We start from the raw sequence: 23911 nt of genomic DNA, 5'->3' as shown, positions 1-23911 counted from the left end.
AAGGGCTCCTTGAGATGACACCCTGCTGCTTTATTTAGATGCCGAGTCATCCTTCTGAATGCTCGAATATTCTGTCCTTTAGACCAGAGACGCGCTTTACGTTGTCAGGTGTGGCATGGTGCGATGACGATGAAACAGTGCCAACAGGTGATGGTGGAATGCAATGGAAGACCTGGGTTCCAGTTGGGGCTCCCCCACCTTATGAATATGTGACCAGGGCTGGGTCACTTGGCCTCTGGCTTTGGGTTCCTCATTTTCAAAATGGGAATTATGACACTTGCCACACAGACCTGTTGGCGGGATTCCATGGGATATGATTGATGGCAGGACTCTGTCACTGTCACACTCAGAGGAGGCAGGTTGGAAAGTAGCTAAGGGAGGGGGCTCTGGAATCTGCCTGGGTTTTGAGTCCAGACTTTGCCGCTCACTAGCCATCTGCTGTTGGGAAAGTTATTTAATCTTTCTGTGCCTCAGTATTCTTATCCGTAAAATGGGGATCAAAATAATACCTAATGAGCTGTTGTTGAGATTAAATGAGATAATACACGGAGCATCCAAACACTGGTTGTAATCAGTAGCCACTCACTGTCAGTTGTCACGATAAATGTCGACTATAATTCTTCTTCTTCTTCTCAATAACTTGTATCAGTGACCCATGTGTACAAAGTGGCCAGGTTGTGGTAAGAAGAGTTGACTGTATCTACAGAATCTAGCTCAGCTACCTGGCCTATAACCTTGAACTCGCTGACATCATGTGCTAATCCACTGAGCCATCAGCCCAACTGTCTACATAAAGACCATGTGAAACCAAATTAACAACCACAAAACAACCTGACTAAGAAAATGGGCAGAGGATCTGAATAGGTATTTTTCCAAGGAAGACATATAGACAGTGAACAAGGACAGTAAAGGTGTTTAACATTACTGATTATCAGAAAAATGCACATCAAACCCACAATAACGTACTACCTCATTCCTGTTAGAATGGCTATCATCAAAAAGACAAGAAACAAGTGTTGGAGAGGATGTGGAGAAAAGGGAACCCTTGCACACGGTTGGTGATAGTGTAAATTGGTGCAGCCACTGGGAAAATCAGTACAGAGGTTCCTCATAAAATTAAGAATAGAACTACCTTATGATCCAGCTATTCCACTTCTGGGTATTTATCCAAAAAATATAAAAACACTAATTTCAAAAGATACATGCACCTCTATCTTCATTGCAGCATTATTTACAATAGCCAAGACATAGGAACAACTTAAGTGTCTATCGATAAATGAATGGATATAGAAGATGGTTATATATATATGGATATAGAAGATGGTTATATATATATCATCTTCTACACACACACACACACACACACACACACACACACACACACACACTGGAATACTTTTCAGCCCTAAAAAAGGTGAAACATTGCCATTTGCAGCAACATAGATAAACCTTAAGGTTTTATTCTGCTAAGTGAAATAAGTCGGACAAAAAAAGAACAAAAGCCATGTGGTTTTACTCATATATGGAATATAAAACAAAACAGAAATGAACAAACAAAAATAAAAAACAAGCCCATAGATACAGACAACAGATTGGTGGTTACCAGAGGGGAAGTAGGCTGAGAGAGGGTATGGTGACGGATGGAAACTAGAATATTGGTATTGAGCACCCTATAGTATATACAGATATCAAATTATAATGTGGTACAGTTTGGCTCAGTGGATAGAGCGTCGGCCTGCGGGCCGAAGGGTCCCGGGTTCGATTCCGGTCTTGCAATCCTGTACAAGTCAAATCATTTTTCTGGGCCTCAGTTTTCCAAGCTACAGAACGAGGTGGGTAGACGGGAGGGAGCCATACTCGGTGCGTTTGGGATGCGGACACAACAGGGAATTCTGTGGTCTCTGAAAGACTGGGGACTGTACGTGAGACACTTGTCCATGTCCACACAGCTAATTACTAACAGAATCGGGGCCAAAACTCTCATCTCCCAGGCCAGCGATTTTACCCTTTTCACCTCATGGCACACATAAACTAATTGCTAACATTCTGTGGCACACAAAATTTTTTTTGCTGATCTGACAAAAAACATGTATAATTTTTATTCATTCACAGCTATTGCGTTGGCTGTTGTCATTTTTTTATTTGACAATCTAAGGGAGAAGAGGTCAATGCCTGCATATTTTAAAAATTCTTGCGGCATACAGGTTGAAAATCACTGTCCTGGACCAGTAGTCGGCAAACTGCGGCTCGCGAGCCACATGCGGCTCTTTGGCCCCTTGAGTGTGGCTCTTCCACAAAATACCACGGCCTGGGAGAGTCTATTTTGAAGAAGTGGCATTAGAAGAAGTTTAAGTTTAAAAAATTTGGCTCTCAAAAGAAATTTCAATCGTTGTGCTGTTGATATTTGGCTCTGCTGACTAATGAGTTTGCTGACCACTGTCCTAGACCAATGGTTGACAAACTACAGGTCGCTAGGTGTTTTTGTTAATAAAGTTTTATTGGAACACAGCCACACCCATTCATTTATATATTGTCTGTGGCTGCTTTTGCACTGCAATGGCAGAGTTAAGTAGGTACCAAAGGAATCGTATGGCTTGCGTGAAAATATTTACCGGGCCCCTCACAGAAAAGGTTTGCTGGCTCCGGAACCTCTGATGGCTCTAGTCTGCTGGTTAAGAAAGGATGGCTAAGCCAAGCATTTACGGAATGGGCTTCTCATCTGTATAAAACTCCACAGCTGTCTCAGTTAGGTGGGGTATGGAGGTAATGTTGCCATGGCCTTGCTTGGAACATGGTGGTTAGCAACGAAATGCCTGCATTTCCTGTGGTTCTATACCAAGTGCTGGTTTCTTTCCTTTTGTTCTCTTTTACTACATCAGCCCCCGTTTGCAGCACAATCTGTCAGTAATAGAATCCACACGGCACGTGGTCATTGGCGGGGGCTGCACAGTGCAGGGGGGCAGGTGGACAGGGCAGGGGCACGGGCACTGCCCAGGCCTCCATGCCCGCGTTCCCAGGAAGAACAGGCGTCTGCATTGGAAACGCTCCAGGATGTGGCCTGGGAGGCCGAGACTGGTGTCTGTAAAAGGCAAAGCTCTGGCTGCAAAGGCACCTAAATGAGAGAGTTCTCCGCCACAGACGTTCTCAGCCTGTGGCACAAACGTGCGCCCAGCCGGGCTCATGTTGCCCTGGGCTGCATTATTAAATAGCGAGATAGCGACCAAGGCTGCCTGCCCAGGAGCATGAAGAGATTAAAATGAGATTGTGGAATGCAGGCCTTTCCACCAAGGTGATGGGCACGGCAAAGCCACGTGTAATGTGGGGTTCACAGGGCAATTTGCGTGTCCATGGCTGGCGGGGTGGGGGAAGGTGGGTGGGGGTGGGCGGAGGACCACAGACTGACTGACTGATCAGGCTCTCTTCCTGGGGAGAGAGAGTCTTTCTGGACGCTTTTCTGCTAAGTAATCAGTTTAAGATTTTTTTTTTTTTAAAGGCTGTGTCCTGCCTGAACCGGTTTGGCTCAGTGGATAGAGCATCGGCCTGCAGACTGAAGGGTCCCAGGTTCGATTCCGGTCCTTGGTTGCAAGCACATCCGCAATAGGGGGTGTGCAGGAGGCAGCTGATCGATGTTTCTCTCTCATCGATGTTTCTAACTCTCTATCCCTCTCCCCTCCTCTCTGTAAAAAAATCAATAAAATATATTAAAAAAAAAATAAAAGGCTGTGTCCTGAGAACCCAGATTTTGGTAAAACTGTCACTTAACCAAAACACCCAGTGCTGTGTATGTGTGTGTGTGTGTGTGTGTGTGTGTGTGTGTGTGTGTGCGCGCGCATGTATGAAGTAAGTAGCCTGGTTGTACCTTTGATTTACTAATGACCAATCAGAAAATATTTTTTTAGTATCAAGGATCATTGCAAATATTTCAAACAATTTTTTAGGCCCCACAGTAAACCCCAAATTAAGAACCTGTGCTTTGGAGTCAGACAAATCTAGGTTTACACTCCTAGGTACATACCCCAAAGAACTGAAACCAGGGGCTCGAACCCAGGGTTTGTCCACCATGTTCACAGCAGCATTATTCACAACAGCCACAAGGTGGAAGCAACCTAAATGTCCATGGTGGATGAATGGATAAACACCATGTGGTGTATACGTAGATTATTCAGCCTTAAAAAGGAAGGAAAACTTAGAGAAAAAAAAAAAAAGGAAAAAAAAAAAAAGGAAGGAAATTCTGACACATGCCGAGACATGGATGAACCTGGAGGACATGGTGCTAAGTGAAATAAGCCAGTCACAAAAGGACAAATACTGTGCGATTCCCCTTCCATGAGATCCCTAGAACAGTCAGATTCACAGAGACAGAAAGTAAAATGGTGGCTTCCGGCGGCTGGGTGGAGAGGGAAAGGGGGAGTTAGTGTTTAATGGGTACAGAGTTTCAATGTGAGAAGATGAAGGAGATGGAGGGTGGTGATGGCTGTATAGCAATGTGAATGTACTTAATTGTACTGAACTGCACATTTAGAAACGGTTAAAATGTGTACTGCATGTTACATATATTTTACCACAGTAAGAAAACAACCACCCCTCAGTAATAGCTGTGTGACCTTAAGCAAGTTACTTAACCTCTCTGTGCCTGTTTCCTTATTCTGACACGGGACCGATGATCGCGTTTACCTAAAAGGGTTGTGGTGAAGATTAAGAGAGGTGGTGCAACGAGGCTGTTAGCACAGGGGCCTGCACATGAAAAGGAATTGTTGAACGTTGGTTTAAGACAGAAAATAACATCTCACACGCAACCTGATTGTTCCCGATGAGCCAAGAGAGAATTATTCACACATCACTTGTCACTCCGCAGAGATGTGGATGTCAGAGGCAAGGACACTGAGCTCCAGTTATCAAAAGTTTTTCGTTTGTTTTTAATTGAGTCCTGATCTTATCTCATTATTTCTTCCTAGCGAATGTTAATCCCCCCGTCCTGAGCATAGGAAACAGCATGAAGCCGCACCTGGAATAATTAATCCTCTTGGTCCCAGATCCCCACGTGTGAAATGAACTAGATTAAAACCAGTGGGTCCTGAAAACTGGAGTGAAAAAATCAATAAAATATATTAAAAAAAAAATAAAAGGCCTTGGCGCTGAAGTCACAGCCGTCACCCTGGAAGCTCGTTAAAAATACAGGTTCCTGGGCCCCACTGCCAGGACCGGGCTGTGGCCATAGGGCGGCAACTAAGCAGATTTAAACTCTTCCCTAGTGATTCTGATTAGTAGTGTCCCACCTGTCCCTGGCTCTCCCCAGTCCTGACACCCTGATCTCAACCTTGGCCACATCCGAGAATCACAGGCGGAGCTTCGGAAAACACCCTCTCCCCGGGCTCCCCCTGCAGAGCTTGATTGAATTGCTCTGAGAGAGGTCCCAGGACCAGGGGTTTTAAGTGAGCTTCCGGGTGATGTTCCTGTGCGGCCCGTGCTGGCAACCACGGCGCCAGAATCACCTGCGAAGCCACAGAGGGGCCTCCCCCAGAGTTTCTGATTCTGTAGGTCGGGATGGGGCTCTAGAATGTACACTCCGAACAGGTTCCCTGGGGGTGTTGACGGTGCTGGATTGGAGCCCACACTCCCAGAACCTCTGTTCCAGAACCTGGCTGCCCGAGGTGTGGCTCCACCCAGCCGAGGGAGCTGCCCCTGGGAGCCTGTCACACCTGCGGGACCCAGTGGCCACCTGTGGCTGAAGCAGCCTGCAATGCGGGGCACTCGGTAAAAACAACTCTGCTTCGGGGACTTCTGGGTTCCCGCTTGCATCTGGAGGGGAGGGAGGAAGGGACGGGCATTATTCCAGAGCTGGGAGGGTGCAGGCGGGTCAGTCCTGGGTGAGCAGGCCCGGCCTGGGCTCTGCCTGTCTGGGTCTGACCGTGCAGGGACACCTCGCCCGCGTGCATGCACAGTCAGCTCGGGCAGCGCGAGCGGCCCTTACCTTGGCGTGGTTGTAAATGTCCACGCAGTTGTCCGTGTTGATGCCTTTGGCACAGATAATCTCACAGTGTCGCTGCAGAGCCTCCAGCTGGAAGAATTTAGCTGCCGACAGAAGCTAAAAACCATAAAAGAGCCAGTTAGAGGATGGGAGGTGGAAGGTGAGGAAACCCCCCTGCTCCACAGGGGTGGCCCGAGGTGAAGGGACTGGGAATACTGTGGGTATGTCACTTTCATTTTAAAGCGCAGAGGTGACACGGGAGGAATGAGACACAGTGATGGAACTCTGTCGTGGGGAAGGTGGCTCAGGGGAAGGGTGGGCTGGGAGGGAACCACACTCACATCTACTAGAGCAGGAGGTCAAGCAAAATGCCTGAAACGGTTCTGTCCAGAAATCAGGGTGAGTGGCACTAGTTAGCAAGATCATCTAGGACTCCACTCAAGTATCACCTCCTCCGAGAAGCCGCCCAGACCACCTCATCTCAGGTGGCCTCCCTCCTTCTCCGCCTGTCCCCCACGACCCTGTCTTTCTCCTCCTCACAGCCCTTCTCACACCAGACATGATGTCATGCCTGTCGCCCTCCCCAGCGTCTGGGAGGGCAGGGATCGCTGTCTGTTGGCATCAGTGCTGAGTCCCAGCCGGGCGAGGGGCTTGGCAGAGTGTGCTGAGGGACGGCAGGCGGGGGGAGGAGAAGAAAGAGCTAAAACGCCCGTCAAAGGGACTGCCTTTGGGGAAAGGCTTGGGGGGCGGGGGGCGGGGTGAACTGCTCTTTTTAAACCCTTCGGTATTCTTTACGTGATCTAAATATACGCTCATTATTTTGATTTGAAAAGAATTTTTAAAAATGTTTACAGCCTGGCCGGTGTGGCCCAGTGGATTGAGCGTCGTCTATGCACCAAGAGGTTGCTGGTTTGATTCCTAGTCAGGGCACATGCCTGGGTCGTGGGCTTGATCACCAGTAGTGGGTGTGCAGGAGGCAGCCAATTGATGTGTCTCTCTCTCTCTTTTTTAAAAATATATTTTATTGATTTTTTTACAGAGAGGAAGGGAGAGGGATAGAGAGTTAGAAACATCGATGAAAGAGAAACATCCATCAGCTGCCTCCTGCATACTCCCCACCAGGGATGTGCCCGCAACCAAGGTACATGCCCTTGACTGGAATAGAACCTGGGACCCCTCAGTCCGCAGGCCGACGCTCTATCCACTGAGCCAAACCAGTTAGGGCTGATGTTTCTCTCTTACTGATGTTTCTATCTCTCTCTCCCTCTTCCTCTCAAGTCAATTAAAAGGAAAAAAACGACCCATAAAATTACACAAGGACTTGTAAAATTGTGAAAAAATTGGGGAAAAAACGTTTATAAAAGAGCCTGTGTCCTGAGACTGTAGTCTGGGCTGAAGGAGAGGAGAAGGGTCAGAGGGGTGGTCCAGAGAGACAGCAGAGTAACTTTTGGGGGGGCAGGGGGATTGACCACTGAGGGCCGTTTACAAAGCACGTCATCCTGTGTCTCGTTTACTCAGGAAGCTTTCAGGGGGTAAGAAAGGGATAAAGGGGCCACACCGTGAGGACCCTGCTCCATGGCACCCACTATGAGCTAGGCACTGTTCTAAGCACCTGATACACAGGAACTCTTAGAATCCTAAAACCCCAACGAGGTAGAATTATTAGCTCCATTTTATAGGCGAGGAAATGGAGGCTCAGAGCAGTTAAATACTTGTCCCAGATCACACAGCTCAGAAGGGGCAGAGCCTGGATTTAACCCAGTCTGGCCCCGAGTCCATGCTTTAACCGGTGGGTGGGGTCGCCTCGTGGACAACCGGTAGCGTTCGGACATCTCTGCTCAGCCAGGGACCCTGGACTTCAGGCACCTGAATGGGGTCCCGTGTCTGGCTCAGGAGCAGAGTGATTTGGGCTTTTGGTTCAAAGCTTCCAACTTGGAATAGGAAAACCAACAAGGGCTCTGCTTCAAGGAGGGAGCAGGGGAGATCTTGGCCTCGGACAGAAAAGAGCAGGAACAGGTCCCCTGCAGCGGGCTGAATCCCTGAGGCTGCGGGAGTGAGGGGTGGCCATAGTGCTGCGGGAGTGAGGGGCGGCCATGGTGCTGCGGGAGTGAGGGGGCTTCAACCTCAGTGAAACCAGGAGAGCTTGGTAACCGGCTCCCAGCTTCTGCTCAGGGCCAGAGCTGGGATTTGCAGGCTGTTTTTAGATGATAGAATTCTCTTACAAATGACCAGGGACAGGCATCAAGGATAGTTCCTGATGAGGACATTGAGCCCCCGCTGTGCTTGCACACCCAGCCTCTTCAGTAAATTTCCTCTGCCCCCCCACAACCACCTGCAAGCCAGTTAAAACGGTTTCAGTGAAGGGGTTTTGCTAGTGCACCAAGCACCCCACTCTTCCATGAGGAGTCAGACAGGACCCCCAAACCTGCATCCGAACGAGAACCCAACACGAGGTTCCCAGCCCTGCTGATGTGTGCCATGACCTGAGTTTGCACAGGTGCCCTCCCCCCCCCCTCATGCCACTGTGGATGCCTTACCTCCATTACCTCGTTGTTTTTAATGAGCAGCGACTCCGGGCCACCGTAGTAGAGATACTGCATGACCAGCTGGAAGAAAGGACACAGCGTGCGAGGTGTCAGCCACACAGACACAGTCATCTTAAAGCTGCACTGACACCAATTTATTCTCCCAGAACTTTAATAAAGGCCAAACCAACAATAACAACCCCGAGGGCTGATGACCAAGCACTTCATCCGAGATCCCAGGCTAATGGCATTGAAATGGGGCTGCCCCCCGCCCCCTTCAGACTGCCAGCACAAGCCTTTTCTGCAAGGAGGTGAAACGCACCGTCATTAGGCTGCACGGCCTGGCCGCGGAGCTGTTTTCCTTGGCAGCTGTCAACCTGCATGAAGCCGGGATTCAAAGGGCGCACAGCCTCACGGAGGCCCCGCGTCCAGGTGCAGCCTCAGCTGTGCTGGCTCCTGGCCGCGTGTGATGTTAAGCGGTCAAACGCAAGGCAGCCGCATTTACTAAAATCCTCCCGTCAGCATGGAAGTGAGGTGAACAGGCCCCTGGGAGCCTCCTTCTGGGTTGGATTCAGCCCGACGTGGCCTATTTCAAGCCACAAATGAGGCTTTTCTTCTTTTATGGGGAAGAAGGCGGGCGCAGGCCAAAGTCCCAGGGGCCTGCTCCCTGCTCCTTACAGGAGCTTGAGGCTCCTGTGGCCGGCAAGCCTTTCCCATCAGAAGCAATTACAGGCCTCCATTGCCCTGGGCTGTGCTTTCCCCAGCGCGGTCTCTTATTCCGCGACTCTGTTGAATTTGTTGAGTGCCTATTGCATGACAGGTTCTTATTTTAGGAACCTCCCCAATTAGTCCCAGGCCTAATGGTGTACGGTCCCCCTTCCTGGCTCTCAGAGAGCTGGGGACACGTGCACGTTCCAGCTCTAGCTCATGCTCCAAACTCGAACAGGCCCCGGCTTCTGTCCTCAGGCCTGGGTGGCTTTTAGGGAAGGCCCAAGTGGCCACCGCAGGGAGGCAGCGAAGAGAACAGGTCCGGGGGTCAGCCAGGCCTGGGTCTGAACCTCAGCGCGGCTGTGATGAGCGGGGGAGCTTGGGCACATCCTGTCTGTAAGGTGGGGGAAGAGCTACTGGGAGGGGCAGCTGGGAGGGCCCAAGGAGAGGATGGGCGGCCCTGGTTCTGAGGGTGGTCCCTGGACCGGTAGCATCGGCATCCCCTGGGTTCGTGTAAGACAGGCACCTTCTCAGGCCGCAGCCCAGCCTGACCGAATCGGGGATTCTGGAGGCCGGGCCCGGGAATCTGCATTGGGACGTGTTTTCTGTGTTTTCACAAGCCCGCTCTGCCTGCTGGGTATTTTGAAGCTAAGGTGTGAGAACTGAGAGTAATTGAGAGCGCTGGGGTAATGGGAGGAGGACGGAGGCTCCCCACTGCTGATGCCTGGGCCTCGGCTCAGAGTCTGATCGAAATGGTCTGACTCATGGCCTGGTTATCGGGCGCTGTCAAAGCTCCCCAGGCGACTCTGTGCAGCCAGGTGAGAATCACCGGCTTGGAGCCTAACACATAGGCAGCGCTCAAGAATACCAGTGCTCCCACTTAGGAAGTGTATTCCAGAACCAGACCTGCTGGTTCAAATCCTGGCTCTGTCACTAACTAGCACTGAGACTAGGGGGCACATCATTTAAGTTCTCTGGACCTCAGTTGTTTTATCTCTAAAAATGGCCAGAATAATCCAGATAACCACGTGCAAGCAGAGGCCGGTGCCTCATTCACAGTTGGACCCTCATTAAGGTTTCTTCACCGCCCTCCCCACCCCGACCCTAAAGCCAAGCAGGGGTTTCATGGAAACTTTTAACCCCAACAGCTGCCGCCATTCCGGAAGGGGCTGTGGCCACTTTGCTCTCAGTAGGAAATGCGGTGAGGGGTTGCGGTGAGGGGCTGGGAAAAGTGGAAACAGGCATTTGGATGAGTGGGGGTGTGCCAACTCCCCAGTCCCATCCTGGGGCTCCAGCCTCCTCTCTGCTACCCCCACCCCAGTGGGACGGCTCACCGGGGCTGGCCTTGGCACCCCTTTCATCTGCTCCCCAATGCTTAGTCCAAAGTAGCCCATTCGACAGGAACTTACGCTTAGCAGGGAGGTGGTGTATCAGTTATGCCTTACAGGGGTCCTCAAACTTTTTAAACAGGGGGCCAGTTCACTGTCCCTCAGACCATTGGAGGGCCGGACTATAGTTTAAAAAAAAAAACTATGAACAAATTCCTGTGCGCACTGCGGGCCCGGAACGAGTCAGCTGCTAAGCAGGACAGGCAGCGGCACCCGGTGGGCCAGATAAATGTCCTCGGCGGGCCGCATGTGGCCCGCGGGCCGTAGTTTGAGGACGCCTGCAAAAATAACCCACTTAATGAGCCTGAGAGAGTCTTGCCTATGGTTGTTGGGAGAGAATTCTTTATTTTGAAGTTTCAACATAACAAGAAAAGTGCATCTCTGATGGTGGAAATGCAGACTCTGGGGCTAGTGCGAGGGCATGGTCCCCCTGGCAGCCCTCGAGCAGCAGGATCTGGGGCACCAGGGCCAACGGTGGAGGGAAGACCCGTCACCTGGCCTGTCTTCGCCCCGTGGCTCACACCAGGTGGTCCCAGGGTGTCTTTTCCATCTCTGCTATATCCAGAGACCCAGCCAATGGACTGATCATCCCTTTCCCTCAGACATACCCCACGACTTCCCACTTCTGTGCCTTTGTTTATGTTTATGCTGCTCCTGGAAACTGAGGCTCAGAAAGATTGGGCCATTTGTCCAAGGTCCCGTGAGGGACACTGATTTTAAACAGGGGGAGGCATCGGTTTAGAGAGAGCAATGCAGCCTGTAAGTCCTGGAATGCAGCTCTGCCTTCCAAGTCCAGAGGAGGACCCGGCTCCGTGACCCTGGTCCCCGTTGGCCTGGCCTCCTGCTCGTCTCTGAGATGTCTCTTCAACTGTCTTAGACTGAGAGGCTCCCGAGGGCTGGCTCGAGTCTGACCCACCTTTTACTCTTTCTAGGACTGTCCTTCCAGAATTGAACGGGAGGAAAACAAGGTCCAATTCAGACTCTGCCAAACACCCTCCCAGCACACCCACGTTGGCCTGCTAACCCTGGCTGGCGGGAGGACAGCACCGAGGGACCTGATCTCCCCTGCAGGCCTGCCCTGTGAGGTGTAAGCAGCCCAGGAGGCTCCAGGCCCTGGAGGAGACTCAGGGCTCCAGAAATAGGGCTGCAAAGCCGATCCAGGGGTGAATTTCTATGAGCTGCAAGCAGGCTCTTGTGGGGCACAGCGTATGAATGGAGCCTGGAGGAGGGTGGGCAAGGGTAGAAGGCTGCTGTGCCCCTCAGAGATGCCACGTAAACCACAACCCGCCGTTCACGGTACTGACGTCCCCCAAATGGGAAAGAGACAAGGTAATGCCATCTGGCCTTCGACGAAGGCACCTTCCTTTGCTGCTTACATGAGGCTCCTGGTAGGTTCAGATCAGGGTTACAATGACCTGGGATTCCCTGCAGTCCATTGGCTCCTGGTCGCACTGGGCTCAACCAGTCCTGGGACTTTATCTGGCCCCTGTCCCCCTTTCTTAAGCCCCAAGCCTTTCTTCTATGGCTCCCCAACTTCTCAGCCTTCAATCTTTCAGCTCACACCTCACCCAGGACGCCTTCCCCAATTCCCCTGGTTTGAGTTGTCACAGCACATCGGCTCACCCCTCTCTCTCAGCCCCCCTCACTTTACACTATAATGAAGTAATTACTCAGAGTTACCCCCTCTGGACTGAGAGTCCCCAGGAGAGGACTGTCTTTTACCCTGTGCCCTGGGTCCCAGCACAGTGTCAGGCACAGTGTAGGTGCTCAATTAACAGTGAAGGGATGAATGGGTGGTAAATGGGAAGGGCAGTGTGAGGAGGGAGCCGGAGTGCAGGAGACTGATGGTTTGTCGCAGCGGCTAATCCACAGGCCAAGGACTGGAGGGAAGGCCCCGTGCCCGGGGCCCACCCAGCAGGGGCTCACCTGAAAGATGGGGTACTTCACATAGCCGATCTCTACGCAGCTGCTGTCATTTGTTGGCTTGCTGGAGAGCAGCGCTTTGAACCTGAACAAGATCACAAAAAGAGAAAAAGACTCACAAGCACACCCCCAGCTGGCAAGAGACGCGGCTCTTTTATCTCCCTATCTCTGACATACAGCAAGGACATCGCCACAGATTTCTTACTTTAACTCGCCCCCTCCCTGTAGGATACCGTAATCCAATCTGAAGTTAAACCTCAACTTAAAAGAACAGTGTTGCTCTAGCCCAGTGGTCGGCAAACTGCGGCTCGCGAGCCACATGCGGCTCTTTGGCCCCTTGAGTGTGGCTCTTCCACAAAATACCATGGCCTGGGTGAGTCTATTTTGAAGAAGTGGCATTAGAAGAAGTTTAAGTTTAAAAAATATGGCTCTCAAAAGAAATTTCAATCGTTGTCCTGTTGATATTTGGCTCTGTTGACGAATGAGTTTGCCGACCACTGCTCTAGCCGGTTTGGCTCAGTGGATAGAGCGTCGGCCTGTGGACTGAAGGGTCCCAGGTTCGATTCTGGTCAAAGGTACATGCCCGGGGTTGCAGGCTCGATTCCCACTAGGGGGCGTGCAGGAGGGAGCCAATCAATGATTCTCTCTTATCATTGATGTTTCTCTCTCTCCTTCTCCCTTCTCAATAAAAATATATTTAAAAAAAAAGAACAGCGTCATTTCTCAAGCAGGTGATTAGAAAAGAGCGAATGCCTTTGAAAACCCCATCTGTTCTGCAGGGCCTGTCACAAAGACTGCCTCCTCCAGGGAGCCTTCCCTGAGCTCCTGCTCGATCCTTTGCTGCTCAGGGAGTTTTCCAATCCCGCCTTCCCCTCCCAAACAACCGCTGCTCCAGGCCGGCTGCTGGGACTTCTGCCCTTTCTGCTTCTGCCGCATCCTCAGAGCCCAAGCCTGTCCGATGCATTGTGGGTACTGAATGAACATCTGTTGACTACCTAGGGCTCTCCCATGGCTGACCTTCTGTCTGAGGTTTTAGAGGCACTTTCCTGCCGTCCACTAAACTATATACTCCTTGAGGGTAGAGAACCTGCCACTGGAACACACTGATACTATATTTAGGAATAAGCTCTGTGTTGTTTTTTTTTTTTTGAATTAAACGTTTAATCTTGAAATAATTATAGATTTATAGAAGACGTGCAAAGATAGTTCCTGCTTACCCTTCACCCAGTCCCTCCTGCTGTTAGCATCCTACACAGACAGCCATGGTCCCTTTGTCCAAACCAAGAAATGAATATGTTGCTATGATACAATCAATGTCATCACGATATTGATCCGTTTTTTCAATAATATCATAACTGAGAACTATGCAAGAGACAGTGTGTTTTTCTTGTGGTGGCAAAGCAGACATGTGGGGTTTGCCTTTTGTTTTGGGGGGGGCATCGTGGGTGCCAGGATGCTCTCAGGATCCAGAAAATGCTGGTCAGACACATTCCTTAGCAATAGTCCCGGAAGTAGATTCTTGCCCCGGGGCCTGCCTCTCCCTCCTCATTTCAGCATCTCTCTCTCCTTGGCCCAGCCTCACTCATCCTGGCCAGGTCCTTGGCCCACGCGGTTCCACATGGTCAACCCTTCTCATCTCAAACCGAACGGAGGAGGAGGGGCAGTGGTGGAGCTGGCTGAGGGTGTCGGACTGTTGTCTCCTCCACAGTCAGGGAAGAGGAAGGCTCACAGGACCCGTGTATTTCGGTGGCTTATGCCAAAGTTCCCTGACATGTGGAGAGCAGGCCTTTCCAGGCGGCTGTGTGTGAGGCTGTGCAGGGCACGAGGCACCTGGCGGAGGGAGTGCAAACCTGATCCACGCTCCTCCCAAAGCTCTCCCCTCACGGGCCCTGTCTGCCTGGAGTCACAGGCGCCGAGTCACACAAAGGCGCTGCTGCTGTTTATGCCGATGGCTGCCCACTATTTTTATTTTTTTATGTTTTATTGTAAGTAAAAAACACAGAACATGTCATTTACCATCTTAACCATTTTCCCGTGTACGGTCATGTTAATGTTAAGTATATTCCCATTGTTGCACAGCCAATCCCAGAACTCACCAGGTGCTCATTAAACACTAGCTCCTCACTCCTCCCCCCAGCCCCTGGCAACCACCGCTCTGCTTCCTGTCTCTAAGGATTCGACTCCTCTAGGACCACATATAAATGGAATCAAACAGCATTTGTCTTTTGTGACTGGCTTATTTCATTTTGCATAAGGTCCCCAAGGTTCATCCGTGTGGTAGCCAGTGTCAGAACTGCCTGCCTTTTCGAGGCTGAATAACACATGTGTACACCACATTGAGTTTATCCATGCGCCCACTGTTGGACACCTGGGTTGCTTCTACCTTCTGGCTATTGTGAATAACGTTGCTATGATACAATGCACAAATGCCCTGCACGCTTTTGTTTTGTTTTGTTTTGTTTTGTTAATCCTCACCGAGGATATTTTTCCATTGATTTTTTTAGAGAGTGGAAGGGAGGAGGAGAGACAGAGAGAGAAACCTGGACGTGAGAAAAACCCATCGATTGGCGGCCTCCCGCACGCACCCTGGCACAACCCTTTAGTCTGCAGGCCGATGCCCTCTCCACTGAGCCAGACCGGCGAGGGCTGCTCTGTACTCTTGAATCCTTGATTTGGAGAAGATAATCTGCCAGTCTGGTGGAGGGACCCCCAGAATTGAACTTCAGAGCATAGTAAAAGCAGCAGCCACACTCATACTTCACCTGCTGTCCAAGCGGACATACGTACCTCGGAGAGGCTGTAAATAGCAGCACTCTGTGAGCATAAAACGGTCTTCCTTCCACCAGGAAGGTGACATCAGACATTTCTTTATTGTTGAGGAAATGAGGATCTGGAGGAGGAAAGGGGAAGAAGGGCAGCTTTAGCGGAGAGAAGGGCGAAGCTCGGATTCCAGGGGATGAAATACTCATTGGTGAGACAGGGACCACACAGGAGCAGAATCAATCAAAGGAACACTCACATCACAGAAATCCAGTTTTTCCTAGGAAATCGTCCTAGCTTATTCGTGATTCAAAGTGGCACTTCCCCACAGAAGACTGACCCACAGCCCAAGGTCAGGTGGCTTCCAGGTGTGAGCAGTAAACACCTGCCCACTTGGCCTTGAAGACTGTCACCCGCCCTGGTTTCCCTCCTCTTCCCCGGCTCAGTGTCCTCCTCCTGCTGGTGGAAGTGGGTGAGAAAAGCTGCCCCCTTGCCACCGTGTCCCAGGTTTTTTGAAGTCCAGGCCCTTCGTTCCCTGGGTCAGTGACAAAGGAGCCAGTCCCCTGCCTCACCTCCAATCTTATCCTATATAATAAAAGGTTAATATGCAAATTGACTGAACGGCAGAACGACCAGTCACTATGATGTGCACTGACCACCAGGGGGCAGACCTCAATGCAGGAGCTGCCCCTTGGTGGTCAATGCGCTCCCATAGGGGGAGTGCTGCTCAGCTAGAAGCTGGGCTCACGGCTGGTGAGCGCAGCGGTGGTGACAGGAGCCTCTCCCATCTCCATGTCACTACTAAGGATGTCTGACTGATGGCTTAGGCCCGCTCCCGCCATCAGTTGGACATCCCCCAAGGGCTCCCGGACTGCGAGAGGGTGCAGGTCGGGCTGAGAGACCCCCCTGAGTGCACGAATTTCATGCACTGGGCCTCTAGTAAGAACAGAAGATAGAACCAGTACTTATGGGGCACTCACGACATGCCAGGCACTGTGCAAGCTGGTCTAACACATGTCAGCTCATTCAGTCCCGGGGGGTAGGTGTGCATTTGAGGAAACTGAGGCACGGAAAGTTACAGTGACTTGCTCAAGCTGGTGACAGGTGGGGAAACCACCTGGTGCAGCCTCATCACCACTGTGTATCCGCTCTTTGCCTCTCCCTCCGGCCTGCACACTCTGGTGGGGCGGAACCTTGCCTGTCCTTTCCATATCCTTTCCTCTGTCTCTAACACAGGCAGGCAGTAGAGTATAGTTAGAACGTGGGCTCTCAAGCCAGAAATCTCAGTGACCTTGGGCAAGTTACTGAACCACTTCATGCCATATTTTCCACTCCTATAAAATGGGAATGGTAATACCCATTATATCCCGACATCCGAGAGTCATAGTGAGCATTGCATGAATTAATTCATGTGAAGCATAAATTAATGGCTGACACATACTGCCCCTCAGGGTTAGCCGAACATCTAGATGCTCAATTAACACTTTTTGAGTGAATGAAAGCATGCTCTGGCCATTGCTTTAGTCACGTTGCCGGAGGTTGTCAAGGACATCGGGCCCCTGCTTAGCCTGGGGACCTGCTTGTTGTTGACGGGCCCTTCCCCATGGGTTAAAGGTTTGCCCAGAAATGAAACCCAGCTGCTCCCTACCACCGGGTTTAGGCTGCTCTAAAGCATTGAGGGAGGGAACCAACCCCCTGGGTTCCTGGGGACCGACCCCCAGCTGTTGGGCCCACCCTGTCTGACTGCCCCCATTTTTGCCCAGTCCTTGGACCCAGAACTGGCCTTCCTGGCTGATTCTCCTTATTCAGCCCTCAGCCCCTGTGCTACCGCAGATGGTGGTTCTCTCCTTATATTCTCTGCCACCTCTTCCCATTAAGAAATTGTAATTTAAAACATATCAGAAAAGCATAAAAAAGTCATAAATCACTTGTGATCCCACTATCTTCCAAAATTTTTATTGTCCCCCGCCTCCACCCCAAACTTCTAAAACTATTCAGGTAAAAGGCAGTTAGGCTATAGAGGAAGGCTTCAGAGTTGACAGCCACTCACTTCTCCCCTTGCTTTAAAGACTGTTAGCAGTTTGGAGTGACTTTCTCCCTCTTCTCAGCAACCCGCCTCCCTCTGCTCACTCTCTCTCACTCCCACTGTCCACCTCCAACCACCACCCCCATCCTGCTTCCCAAACTGCTAATATCGCCTCCCTTCAGCTCCTTTAACCATTCTCTCCCAGAATTCAATGAGATGACAGGAGGACAATGTATCACAAAAAATCAGGCCTGTGCTTGGCCGCTGGTTACAGTCCCCGCCACTCCCTATTGTCTTACACTGAGCCCATTTCACTCATTTAATGACCTGCCTGGCCCTGGAGAGATGCCGGTGTAGGACACTTGTCACTGATAAGTCTCATCTTTCTTTTAAAGTAGGTCCTTAAAGAACCACTACTTGACAGCCTTTAGTTATCCTAGCTTGGAATTCTGTACTGAAGATGCAAAACACTACATGTTCCCTATTCCATTTATTGTTAACTAGAGGCCCGGTGCTCAAAAACTCATGGACTCAGGGGGAGGGCCCTCAGCCCAGCCTGCACCCTCTCACAGTCCAGGACCCTTTGGGGGATGTCTGACTGATGGCTTAGGCCTGCTCTCCGGGAGATCTCCTCTGGCAGCCTGGAAGCCCTTGGGGGATGTCCAACTAACGGCTTAGGCCTGCTCCCCGCCTAAGCTGTTAGTTGGACATCCTTAGAGGTGCCACGGAGGCGGGAGAGGCTCCCGCCACCACCGCTGCGCTGGCCAGCCATGAGCCGGCTTCTGGCTGAGCGGCACTCCCCCGGTGGAAGCACACTGACCACCAGGGAGCAGTTCCTGCATTGAGTGTCTACCCCAGGTGGTCAGTGAGCGTCACAGTGAACAGTCGTTCCGCTGTTAGGGTCAATTTGTATATTACCCTTTTCTTATATAGGACTAGAGGCCCGGTGCATGAAAATTCATGCACTGGAGCGGGGGGGGGGGTGTCCCTCAGCTCGGCCTGCCCCCTCTCACAGTCTGGGAGCCCTCAGGGTCGGGAGGCGACCCAGCAATCAGGGAAAGGCAATGTCCCCCATCACACCTCTGCTGCTGCCACTGTCAGCAGCGCAAGCCTCAGCCGGTCCTGGTTACCTGAGCTTTGGATGGCCCTGGGCGGCTGGGCAGCCACCATCTGAGGCTTGCCTACGCCTTGGGTGGCCCTGGGTGGCTGGGCAGCCACCATCCGAGGCTCGCCCGCGCCTCGGGCCAGCCCTGGGCGGCTGGGGGGCTGAGGGGACTGGGGGACTCTGGAGGCAGGAGTGTGGAGCCGCCCTGGTGGGGATGAGGGGACTGGGCGCCGCCATCTCTGAGGGAGTGGCAGTCAATTAGCATATTCCCTCCTTATTGGCTGTGGGCGCCACCATCTTTGTGACGATGTGAGTGTCAATTAGCATATTCCCTCTGTATTAAATAGGATTACACATATATTCTACCTTTTTTCTTTCATATTGTGAGTTTTGAGCCTCTCAGGGCTGCCTTTCTTTTCTTGTTCTAACGCTTGGAATTCCAAGGCTTGGCAAGAAAACGAGGACCTTAAAATTGCTGATGGAAGAAATCTCAGCAAGTTCAGGAGAAAAAAAACTCCTCCTTCCTCTCCTATAGCTACAGGAAAGCAGAATTTATGCTGTGTCATTAAAACAGCCCTTGCAAATATTCACTCTATCAAGGGTGTCTTGTAAGACACCTAGATGTCAGATTCTTGCTATGTCGTAAAGCCTCTTTATTTAATTGGTCCTTATAATTTGTTGCACTTAGAATATCTTAATTAATACCTGCTTTCTACAAGGTGTTAATTACTTGTGGTAGGGCACATCTTGGTTGGCTCACAGGAACGGGTGTAAAGAACAACGGACAGCCAGTGGCTCAGCGGCTACATTCTCTATGTAGCAAAAGTCATGTCACTGAAATTCACCAGTTATTTAAGACAGCCCCAGAAGTACTTTCAAACATGTGTATGAATTCAGCCATTTCACTCATTTAAACTAGTTCACCTGTTTCAAAAGTAGTGGTTTTGCTAAAGAGTAGAATTTTCAGATGCTTCCATTGATCAAATGTTTCCCAGTCTTTGCAGGAAAAGGAACTAGGAAGCAGGAAAGTCCCCCAATCTCCAATGGAAAAGGAACACTTTAATATTAAGATATTAAAGCAGCTTTAATATTTTATGACTCCCCATGCAGCCAGGAGACAGGCCCCTGTAACAGAGGCTCATGGGTCAGGTTTCAAGGCTGACGAGTATTTCTTTGCCTTTTTTTTTTCCGCCAGTCAACCGGCGGCAGCAGCCCCAGGATCCTCCACATGAAATCAGTGCCTGATAGAAAGTTTTCTCCTGGAAAATCCCAGAAGCGAAAACCACAGGAGGATGGGATTACAGCTTCGGCTTCGGGGGGACCCGGTGCAGACTGCCAGTGCCTGCCTCCTGGGGTGGCCCGAGGATGACTTTTGAGATAGGGCCGGCCAAGCGCTCGGGTGGGGCGGCTTAATGCAAGTGTCTGAGAAGAATAGAAGCGAGGGCTGCTGCTCTGCTGGGAGTCAGAGCATCCGGTCTCCTCAGCTCAGGTATGTTTCCTGTGTGTGTGTGTGTGTGTGTGTGTAGGGAGGTCTGGCTCCCCTCCCCTCCTGGCTGCCTGCACTGGACTCCATTAGAGGAACACCATGGCCTGCCACTGTCCTCTGCTCATCCCTCCTCAGGGAGCGCTGGGGAGAGCTGCCACACACAGCTCAGGCTTCTTTTATTATTTTTTACTCCAATATTAGTTTTATTATATTAAAAAAAAGAACAAAATTCCTACATATGAGACTCTCCTCTCCCCCCTCCCTAACATTTCCCATTTTATTACATTTAATATTTTGTACTAGAGGCCCGGTGCATGAAATTCGTGCACGGGGGTGTGTGTCCCTCAGCCCAGCCTGCACCCTCTCCAATCTGGGACCCCTCGAGGAATGTCCGACTGCCCGTTTAGGATTATACATAGGTAGGATTGGGCCTAAACAGGCAGTCGGACATCCCTCTCACAATCCAGGACTGCTGGCTCCCAACTGCTCGCCTGCCTGCCTTCCTGATTGCCCCTAACCGCTTCTGCCTGTCAGCCTGATCACCCCCTAACCACTCCCCTGCCAACCTGATTGATGCCTAACTGCTCCCCTGCCAGCCTGATTGCCTCTAACTGCCCTCCCCTGCAGGCCTGGTCATCCCTAACTGCCCTCCCCTGCAGGCCTGGTCACCCCCAACTTCCCTCCTCTGCCGGCCTGGTCACCCCCAACTTCCCTCCTCTGCCGGCCTGGTCACCCCTAACTGCCCTTGCCTGCAGGCTTGATCGCCCCCAACTGCCTTCCCTTGCAGGCCTGGTTCCTCCCAACTTCCCTCCCCTGCTGGCCATCTTGTGTCCACATGGGGGCAGGATCTTTGACCACATAGGGGCAGCCATCTTGTGTTGGAGTGACAGTCAATTTGCATATTACTCTTTTATTAGATAGGATTAGTTTCAGGTGTACAGCATAGAGGTTAGACAGTCATGTACCTTACAAAGCGGTCCCCCTGCTATTTCCAGTACCCACCTGGCCTTACACCTGGTTATCACCATCGTCCCTGTGCCGTGCGATGTCTCCAGGACTGTTTGGTAACTGCCAGTTTGTACTTCTTAATCCCTTTATGTTTTTCACCCAGTCCCCCAACCTGCCTTCCCTCTGGCAACCATCAGTCTGTTCTCTACATCTCTGAGCCTGTTTCTGTTTTGTTTGTTTGTCTATTTTGTTCTTTTGATTCCACAAAGAAGTGAAGTCATAAGGTATTTGTCTTCCTCTGACTAATATATTTCGCTTAGCATAACACCCTCTAGGTTCAGGCATCCTGTTGCCCACGATAAGACTGTTCTTTTTTTATGGCTGAGTAATATTCCATTGTCTATATGCACCACAGCTTTTTTAAAAAAAATCTACTTATCTATTGATGGGCACTTGGGTTTCTTTTAGAACCTACCTGTCTGCAGGGTCCAGAGACCTTCTTGCTGCCACTGCCTGTACTCTTTCAATTATAACAAGAAGATATTGGTGAGTCTCCTTCTTCCTCTAATTGAAAGGTTACAGGCAGCGAAAGGTAGGTGCTCTGATCTACCTTTTCCTAAGGTACAGCCTTCAGTTTTATCACATAATCAAGGTGCTGTCCTGACCTCCGCCTGCCTGCCTCCAGTATCTATCTTGTTGGCCCTCGAAGAGTCCCCACCCTTCCTTACAGCGTTTGCTTCTTCCCCGTCTTGAAATCACAAAGCAACGCCAGGGCCCGTGACACACTCACCCAGGCGCGAGGTCTGCTTCCGTTTGATCTCCGTGAGCTTGGGGATGGGGTAGGGCCCGTAGCAGTGGGTGAAGATGACACACAGCTGCTGGCTGATCACTTCGTTCTGCGGAAAAGAGAGAGCAGCGCGCCTTGCTGGGGGCTGGGCACAACCTCAGGCCAGTTGCCGGAACGCGTTCCCCAAGGGAGAGAAGCCCACAGACTTATCTCAGGCCCCAAGAGAACTCCCCTTGGACATCACTCATCCCGTTTGCCTGGCAGGCCCTGGAGTTGCTAGCTTGTTTGTCTACTGCCTATTTCCACGGGCTCATTGGCAAAAGCTAAATTTGTAATGAAACCCTTTTCTCTTGCTCTAATCATTTCCTACCCATGGGAAAGCAGGTTTTGTCACTCCTAGAATGGAAAATATGTTTTTACCCCAAACCTACTTTTACCACTACTCCAAAGTTCTGGAAGCTGCTAATTATCCTAAAAAGACCAGCCGAAAGCCCTCCTAATCCCGTGACTCCGTCGCCGCTGCCGAGACTCAGGTGGTCCTGATTCAGCTTTCCTAGGAACTTGATTCTGGTGCCGAGGCCTTTCCGGATCAGGGGTGCTCAGCTGAATCATTTCTCCAAAAGACAAGGAGTGCGGGGGGTGGGGAGAGTTCTGTGGTGCAGAATGTCAGCTGCCCCTGACTGCTCAGGGGCCAAGGAGCCTGCTTCGATGGAGCTGTGACCTCCGTGTTCTTCCTCCTCCCCCACCGGGCTCGCTGCTGCTCACAAGTCTCCCTGCAACCAGCAGGTGTGCAGGAGGGAAGCCACGGATCACAGTATTGGGGTGCTTTTTGAGTGAAGGGGTTGAAACTTGGGGCTTAAAGGGGGAGTTAGCTAGAAAGACATCTACAATATATTTTAAAAGTAGGTTACAACACAGTTTGTAGCATGTATTTTTTGAAATAAAGCCCTACGTATATATTTAGATTGACAGATCCTGACAGAGAGAGGTCGGGGAAATAGAGTAGCTGCCTTCTGTGGGATTATGATGCTTCCTTTTCAGCTCCCTGTGCACACCCGGCACAGGGAGTTACATTTTCTGCAACAAACAACTGTTGGTAATAAAACCAACAAATATTATTTTTGACTTTAAAAGATGGGGCTGGGACAACTATGGGGTGTCAGTGGCTCAGGCCCTTCCGTGAGTCTCCTCCTTTGTGCACCCGAAGCAGGAGGATACAGCTCAGCACATGAAAAGCAATCCAACCCTTTGATTCAGTGGGTGAGATTCCCAAAAGGCACCTCATCACTTCAGAGGGATCCCCGGAGGTGCCTGAGGGGACGCGCTCATCTTGAATGGGAAAAGGGACGCTGCTTCTAAAGGGGAGGCCTTATAAACAAGGACATCAAATGCTTCTTCATGTAACACTCACACAGTGATTGCCTCTCTCCTAGCTTCATTCAGCGGTTCTCCAAGGCTGGTCTCCACGCCACCCCTGGGAGCCCGTTAGAAATGCCCACCCTCAGGTCCCATCCCAGACCTTCGGCCTCAGAAATGCTGGGTGTGGGGCCAGCAAGCTGTCTTTTCACACATTTTTTTTTTTTTTAAAGAATGACCTCTTTTTTTTAAAAAAATATATATTCTATTGATTTTTTTACAGAGAGGAAGGGAGAGGGATAGAGAGTCAGATACATCGATGAGAGAGAAACATCGATCAGCTGCCTCCTGCACACCCCCTACTGGGGATGTGCCTGCAACCAAGGTACATGCCCTTGACTGAAATCGAACCTGGGACCTTTCAGTCCCCAGGCTGACGCTCTATCCCCTGAGCCAAACCGGTCAGGGCTTCACACGTTTTCTTTTAATTTTTATTTTTTTTAATCCTCACCTGAGGATGTTTTTTCCATTGATTTTTTTTTTTTTTTTTGACAGAGTGGAAGGGAGGGAGGAGAGAGTGAAACATCCGTGTGAGAGAGACACATCGATTGGTTGCTTCCCCCAGTGCCTGACTGGGAATCTAACCTGAGACCCTTTGGTCCTCTGGCCAATGCTCTAACCTCTGAGCCAAACTGGCCAGGGCCATTTTCTGGTGACTCCGATGCTCCCTGAGGTTTGAGAACCACCGGTTTCATGGAATGGACTCTGTCATGGGTTGGAAGTGGGCCGGGGGCTGTAAATGTGTTTCCTCTGCTCTAAGGCTTTGCCACTCAAATGTGCTCCATCGACCACCAGCAGCAGCAGAATCGCCTGGGAGCCTGCATAATGCAGACTCTCACCCGAGGCCAATGCATCAGGGTCCATAGTCACA

The 23911-nt window shown here is 50.8% G+C and overlaps 1 protein-coding gene across 3 annotated transcripts in view; it reads right to left on the bottom strand.

Moving 5' to 3' along the window:
• Nucleotides 1-23911, bottom strand: part of ABTB3 (ankyrin repeat and BTB domain containing 3) — a 263029-nt gene that overhangs the window by 4286 nt on the left and 234832 nt on the right. For all 3 annotated transcript variants that reach the window (XM_080661813.1, XM_080661812.1, XM_080661811.1), the window contains 5 exons: nt 21628-21733; nt 15300-15402; nt 12516-12597; nt 8506-8574; nt 5972-6085 (listed from right to left, as the gene is read on the bottom strand). In XM_080661813.1, the coding sequence (XP_080517939.1) occupies nt 5972-6085; nt 8506-8574; nt 12516-12597; nt 15300-15402; nt 21628-21733 (474 nt within the window). The remainder of the gene's footprint in view (nt 1-5971; nt 6086-8505; nt 8575-12515; nt 12598-15299; nt 15403-21627; nt 21734-23911) is intronic.

Source organism: Plecotus auritus (assembly GCF_963455305.1).
Source record: "Plecotus auritus genome assembly, chromosome: 3".
NCBI lineage: Eukaryota > Metazoa > Chordata > Mammalia > Chiroptera > Vespertilionidae > Plecotus > Plecotus auritus.
This window is presented reverse-complemented; position numbering and strand designations above follow the sequence as displayed.